This window comes from Notothenia coriiceps, unplaced genomic scaffold (assembly GCF_000735185.1).
Source record: "Notothenia coriiceps isolate Sejong01 unplaced genomic scaffold, NC01 NC01_scaffold00000339, whole genome shotgun sequence".
In the NCBI taxonomy this organism is placed as follows: domain Eukaryota; kingdom Metazoa; phylum Chordata; class Actinopteri; order Perciformes; family Nototheniidae; genus Notothenia; species Notothenia coriiceps.
Window position 1 is genome coordinate 23,060,413 of NW_011333040.1, and position 7,376 is coordinate 23,067,788.

At 38.4% G+C, this 7,376-nt stretch overlaps 1 protein-coding gene across 1 annotated transcript in view; it reads right to left on the bottom strand.

The window, feature by feature from the left end:
• The window catches only part of tbc1d9 (TBC1 domain family, member 9 (with GRAM domain)), a 51,627-nt gene that overhangs the window by 21,315 nt on the left and 22,936 nt on the right, over window positions 1–7,376 (bottom strand). Inside the window, exons 13-16 of the mRNA XM_010775414.1 lie at window positions 1,921–2,050; window positions 1,486–1,584; window positions 1,164–1,232; window positions 294–534 (exon numbers count right to left, since the gene is read on the bottom strand). Of these exons, the coding sequence (XP_010773716.1) occupies window positions 294–534; window positions 1,164–1,232; window positions 1,486–1,584; window positions 1,921–2,050 (539 nt within the window). The remainder of the gene's footprint in view (window positions 1–293; window positions 535–1,163; window positions 1,233–1,485; window positions 1,585–1,920; window positions 2,051–7,376) is intronic.

A 7,376-nucleotide genomic window follows, 5' to 3' on the forward strand; every position in this document is an offset into this window, starting at 1 on the left:
TTTTTTTATTGGTTAAGTGGTCCTTGGTATGAAAAAGTTGAGAAACACTGTTGTAGACAAATGTTATACATGTCATACTTTATTTTTATTTTAGTATGCCATTATGGAAGTTATGATGGGTAATACAAAAAAATCACCATAAAAAAAAATCTGAGGATAGTTTGTCAAAATAATTCGTAGTATAGCATGTTATGATAAAGCCATGATAAAAGTAATAGTATAGCCTGTCTTAAAAAAATGTCAGAGGATAGTTTTCAATGTAATGTAATCGTGCACACCCTCGCTGTACTTACCCAGGCCGCTGATGAACTCCCGGAAGTTGATGAGTGCGTCTCCGTTCTGGTCGAGCAGGCGGAAGAAGCGCAGGGCCAAGGGGTCGGAGTGCGCCCCGTTGGCCCAGGGGAACAGCAGGTTGAACAGCCCCCTGAACTGCTCCACGTCCATGCGGTACTGCTCCAGGTACGGCAGGCTGGGGTCGTGGCGCTCCGTGGGGTTGCTGCTGCCGCCCCAGTAACAGCTGGTCAGGTGCTCCGCCTGGAGAGAGGAAAAGCAAGTGAGGAATGTTAGGAGAAAAGAAAACTGGGGAAGCGCCTTTTATCTACAATGCTCACTAACTGTGGAACACACCACCAAACAATATTAGGATGTGAATTCAGTAGACATTTTCACTTTTCATTTCAGTAGACAAGGACAGCTGAAACTTAAAACTTAAAAGGATGGACAGAAACACTTTTTTGGAAAACTATGAGAATGAAGAGAGGTGATTGAAGATGATACATGATTGTATATGTATGTATAAATGTAAATGTAAGTAGGAATAACTTGCATAATGATTTAAAGGACAATCATTGATCAAGTAAGGGTTGGGAATTAATAAGCATTTGCTTCCTCCTACTCCCTTTCGGACACATATGATTTTTTATTATTAATATGAAGACTTTTTTTTGTTGAATATATCAATATTATCATGAACGTGGATAAATACTGTATTTTAACAATACGGTATTCTGTTTTTCACATTTGTTATTTTTTTTCCGGTTTGAAATAAAGATTGAAATGAAAAAAAGAAAGAAACATTTTTTTCACTTGGCTTTTAATTAGCAATATCCCCCTACTATTTGTCTTAATCACTTTATTAGACGAGTATGTAAGCGGTCACTCACCTTAAAGAGCACATAGAGCTCCTCCAGCTCATCAATGCTGAAGGCAGTCTCTGTTACAATGGTCCTGACCTGAAACATAATGTAATGACATTAAGTATAAATAGTAGAGAGGGCGTGAAGAGAGTATCTAATTATAACAAGAATGTCGTTTATTAGGTTTCAAAACACAAATCTAATTTAGCCGGCAGAACTTAGAGAATTTTTAGTTGCACATCTGCACACACGGTTAAGCAAGAACATTGTAGTAAATAAACCTCCTACACTTTTACAGACATTTGTCCAGATCCATTAAAAAAAAGCGGAACATTCGGTTGGTTCTTACCACGTTGCGTTTAGTTGTATCTTCAATGGTTTGGATGACCCTCAGTCTCTGTTTGAAACGCATCTGTTCAATCACATCTGCACGGATTGAACCGAAGTTCTGACACAAAGAAAGACAAATAGGTAAACCAGGTGTGGCATTATTCAAAGTTATCACAGTGAAAGGACAGCTGGAGACACATTGTTGATTGTGAAGAGACATCTGGGAAACTTTTGAAAATGTATGTAAACTTAGGTTAAACTCGTATAAACTGAAAGCATACTGCATGTTATTAATGCTTCCCTTAGAAAGAACATTATATTAGGAAGCACTTAATGTAATAAATGTCAGATTTGTACCATTTCCCTGTACGTCTCTAGACAGAGCACAGTGGAGGACACAGTTTTCCGCACACCATCATCATCATCATCATTCTTCATCATCCTGCTTAAATACCTCGTAGGAGCTGCGGACCAGTTTGAAGATGTCAACATCTGGATGTGGATCTCCATTGTCTGTCAGTAGGGAGTGCAGGTGGGGGATGGGAGGGAGGGTGCTGTCCTTATTGGTCACACTGTCCAAGTATCTACAATAAATAATAGATTTACCAACATCAATATCATCTTTAAGGCTTCTGTGATGAAATAAAGGTCAAACAGTGGCATTTTAGGGTTTAGGAGAGAATTGAGGATATCCTTAAATACTAAAAAACAGTTTTTTTTGTAATCTTTGGGCGTTTCTCAATCTCGAGGATACTGGCTTCCAAGCCAATATTTCAAGGATGCTATGTCATCTTGATGACATAGCATCCTTGAAATATTGGCTTGGAAGCCAGTATCCTCGAGATTGAGAAACGCCCAAAGATTACAAAAAAAACTGTTTTTTAGTATTTAAGGANACACACACACACACACAACACCACACACACACACACCAACGCACCCACGCACGCCGCACGCACGCACGCACGCACGCACGCACGCACGTCACGCTTGAGCACCGCCCGCACGCACGCATCGCACGCACCACGACGACGCACGCACACACACGAAAGGTGCGCAGGTACACTACGGTTACACTGACGTCCTAACACGTGGAGTGATTAGTACCCTGTAGATACCAAAGGTGACCCGGCACTAGTAAGGAGGCGCGGCGAGGAGACGAGAAGGGGGGGTGATGATGGTAAGGATGAAGAGCCTGCACTTGAAGGACAGAAAACCCCTTTTTTACCGGCGCAGACGTCGTGTGAGTTTACAAATATGAAGAAAATAAAACGATCAAAGAAAGAGAGGCATTATATTTAGACGGTTCGTTTTCTCTTCACACACACACACACACACACACACACACACACACACACACACACACAATTTCTCTGTGTCTGCTGCTAACCGATCACAGCTGCGGCAAGAAACAATGCTGCCATTGTCACTCTTAACCTCCATCATTGGCACACACACACTCTGTACAGTACATCAGAATTAAAACATGCTGATGCTTCAAGTCAAGGAAATCATGGTAAAAAGTGAAAAATCAGCATTCACAAAAAGCTACAAAATGTTCTGCTTAGTACAAACAAAATATTTTAGGACTGCGAATGTCACATAATTAAGAAAAAAATATGAAATGGTCTCCTCTCAGTGGCAGTAAATCAAATCTTCCTGCGTCTGATTATTTCTCTCTCTGACAGATTACATAAAAGTCTGAGTAAACTTTATGTGTACTCCTCCCCTTCTATTATTAGAAAAGACACAGTGATTAAAAGCAGAACTGGCAGCTCTGAATGAGGTTGTTGCTGGGCCTCATGGGACTCCTGAGAGAGGAGAAAACAAGCTAACAGGCTGGGAAGACTAAACTGCAGCTAACAGGCTCATGCTTGTAACGGGAGGAAGACAAGTGAACGTATTAAAGATCAATTAAGGAGGAAAGGAGCTAGCGGAGGGATATATAGAGTAAGACAGAAACAGCTTCCTGTTCTGTTTGGGAGTGTAGTTAAAAGCTTTAAGGGTTTACGTTAAGGCAACTCAATTACTCGGTGTGTTTAGGAAACAAAATATTAAGGTGTTGTGTTGAAATCAATCGCATAGCTCAACATATGAACATCATTTTAAACAAATGAGCGTTGCCTTGAAAGGGACCTTTTTGACAAATCAATCTTGACCCCAACTTACACTCTATGGTTGTCCACAATTCAATCTTAAACTTATACTCAGAATGAATCAATAACAAAGGTAATGTATCTCTGCTTTCAGAAGTGGTACACTTTGTATCTGTCAGGATCTCTAACAGACTTGAATCTCAATGCATGTTGTTGAAAGCATTAGTAAAGATATAACGGCAATAAAGGGTAATGTGTGCACATTTGCATCGCACATGCTGCTTTAAAAGCATATTCTCCTTTTCAAAGATTCATTGTCAGCGAGTAGTTTCTTAGATGTTTGTACAAATGCTAATTGTTAGTAGTTAGGTCTTCTTTAAAGCTCATGCAAATGTATTTTAACTGTTAGAAAATCAATTCAATAGAATGTGCATTACTTTTGCCTTATGTTAAAACAGACGATGTTCCCATCGTATCTCTTTAAAATGACCTATTTTTATTAAATCCCAGCTCTTCAGCAATTACATGCAACTTAGTTAGAAGCATACTGATAAGTAACAACATTTATGTTGGGTAAACTCTGCTCTGCGAACTGAAAGGTGTAAATAGGTGCAGCGGCACGCTCATTACATTTTTTCTCGATTGTTAACACACTAAAATTATACATAAAACACAATTATTTTAACTGACACTCAAAGAGCAAAACATTGCCTTAAATCTCCAAAACTCTAAACACGTTTTCAGCTTTTCACACAATTTGCAAATCAACATGGCACTTTTTGCAAACCACTGCACACGTTTCTCCACGTAAGACACAGGAATCTGACATAAAGTCACGTGTTAGCTGGTTTAAAACACTGATATTCAAAATGCCTCACACATGGACCAATGATCAAGAAACACGTTCCACCTGACCAAACACCTGAGAGCATAATTGTTGGCTCATCAATCAGGATGTTAGCACTATAAAAAGACCACAGGTGAGTACTTTCTTACAGCAACAATGGAAGCCAACATGGAAGCAAGAGCAAGAGGAAGAGGAAGATGGAAGCCAACATGGAAGCAAGAACAAGAGGAAGAGGAAGAGGAAGAGCTAGGCTGAGAGTGAGGGGAGGAAGAATGAGAGGTAGAAGTAGAGCTGGAGGGAGAGGACGCGGACAAATAAGAATACTCTCTAATGAAATGAAATGTTATCAACCATGGTTTGACGATGAGAGAGAACGTTCAGAGGGTTCAGCCTAATCTAAGCCGATTTACTGTTGCCTCTGTAATCCGGACACTTAGACTTGATAACAGGTTAGTTCCCAGTTTTCAGCTCTGCATAATTCATGATATATCAGTGCTTATATCTGTTGTGTGAAACGTATTTACTTCATTACTGTAATTGAATTGTTGGCATGTTGCAACTATAACTGTACAAAAATCCTGCACAATGTACTGTGGTAGACTTACTTTTATGCAACACAGACACTGACCAACCACTATATCTTTGTTGTTTATCTGAAGGACTGAGAAACAAAGAGGTGCAGGTGGAAGGCTAAGGATTTTCAATGAGGCACAGGAAGCAGCAGTTAGAAACTTGGCTTTGGCAAACAATGCCATCACACTTAGAGAGATCCGAAGCATAGTAACTATGTGCTGAGATGCATGTTGCACAATGTTATTTTTGAATAAAATATGATTTTTTTCAACAACTCATTTGTATTTCTTCATTTACTGTATTTCTGTATACTCAAGCAATCTTTCTCTGCAGAAACCTCTATGTACAGAGCATAGCCCATAACAGATGGAAGTGCTTTAGATGATGCTCAGCAGTGTGTAGTTGGGTGGTCAAACCATCCAGTATTAAGAATGAAGTGTGTTATATTTGGTGCTAAAGTTTGCATTTGGTAAGTGTTTATGTAGTTTTGAGTGCAGTTCTTCACTTAGCAGGAGAAATTAAGTGTTTTGCACTTTGGGTGTGTGGTTTTGTGAATTGTGTTTAGTGTTCTGAGAAACTGAGCAATTAAAAAAAAAATGTGTTAGCAATCGAGAAAAACTGTCATAAGATGCCAACGAAGTATGAGTAAACATAAAAACATGATGGTTTATGTATCAAACATATTATTTCATCATACAGTTCATAGATAAACATTGAAATAGATATATATATATATTCAATACCTTCTCTCACCTTAATGGCTTCTCTCAGACCATCAAAGCACAACTGTAATTCCTGTGTGTCTGGCAAAGAGGCGGCACACGGAGATGTACTCAGGAAGCTTCAAGAGAATGAAGAGACACTGATCACAAAATAACAATACAATAATAATAATAATAATAATAATAAAAACTAGTGATCAACTTATTCTCTTTGCTCTTTCACCTTCATAATTACACTGTGTGTTTCGATAAAATGTTTAGAGTAACTAGTAAATAAACGACACACATTGTGTTGTCAAAGAAAGAAGTTGTTTATCTCTATTTTCTAACAACTTCTACAATATCATCTTTTACAGTAACACAGGTAATCTTCTCAGGGAACTTTACCAGTATTAACAAGCCATTTAAACTCGAGTAGATGAGTGGTATCAAGTTATACAGGATGTGTTCTCGTCTTCAATCTGAGGAAAGAACTACATCGCTTTGTACTTTAAACATGAAAAGGATCCTTTGTTGGTAATCTTTTCGCTTTTGAACAATGTAGAGGGGCTTACCTATTGTGTGTTGTCTTTGGTAAGTGTATTTTTATATTTAATAAGCAAAACATTTAATAGAAAACAGGTCACACACTGTATGCCTACCTCAGAACTAAGAAACAAAGCCAGACCTGAGTTTTGTGGCTCTCTCTGCATAGATTACAGGTCGACTGGAACTGAATGCCTTTCTATAAATAAAACAAAATAAAACAAGGAAATGTTAGTGTTTCATCCTTAAGATTATTTTGTTTATTATTAAACAAGACTGTTGAGAGAAATAGAGATGGTTAGCGACTACATTTTTCCTTAAAGGTCCCCTATTATACTGTTTTTCATCATTATATTATAGGTCTCAGATATATACAAAACATGTCTCTGAAGTGTTTGGCTCCAAACACCAAACAGATCATTGCAGCATCCCATAATCCCCTCTGTTTCAGCCCTGTTTCAAAAGTGCTGATTCTGTCACTTCTACTTTAGATGAAAATAAGGTGCCCCTCCCCACGCCCCTCTGAGAGATATTTGGTTAAAAAGAACACAATAGGCGCTTTCACACCAAGTAATTTGCCGTACTTAGTTCATCAGAACTCTTTAGTTCTGATGAACTAAAGAGCAGATCGCGTTCACACCAGAATAAGTCCCTGAGGGAGGATTAGGCAAATGAAGCCGCTGACGTCACTTCTTCTTCTTCTGCTGCTGCTTTGGGTTTACTGGCAGGCCGCAAACAACTTCACGGCGTATACTGCCGCCCAGGGCCGCCCCTGGCCAACTTGGGGCCACAAGCGACATTGTGAGATTAACGACAGGAGTGAAAAAAAACAACAAAGTAGGCTACTTTGCAAAAATAATTCCTGTTTATTATTATTATCAACACAGTTACTTTTTTTTACCATTGAGGTAAATGTTAAATGTGCATGCATGTCGTTCAGTGTGCGTTTACAGGTGGAAATACGTCTGCATTTCCTGCCCAAATACTAGCCTCAAAAATATTCAAATATAATTAATGCAAATAAACTATTCTAATAATAAACATATAATCATAATCCAATTCAATAATATAAATACTATATTGTTTTATTATAATATAGTTGTCAATATAGTCAAGACAAAAACATGCTTATGGCATGCTCAAAAAA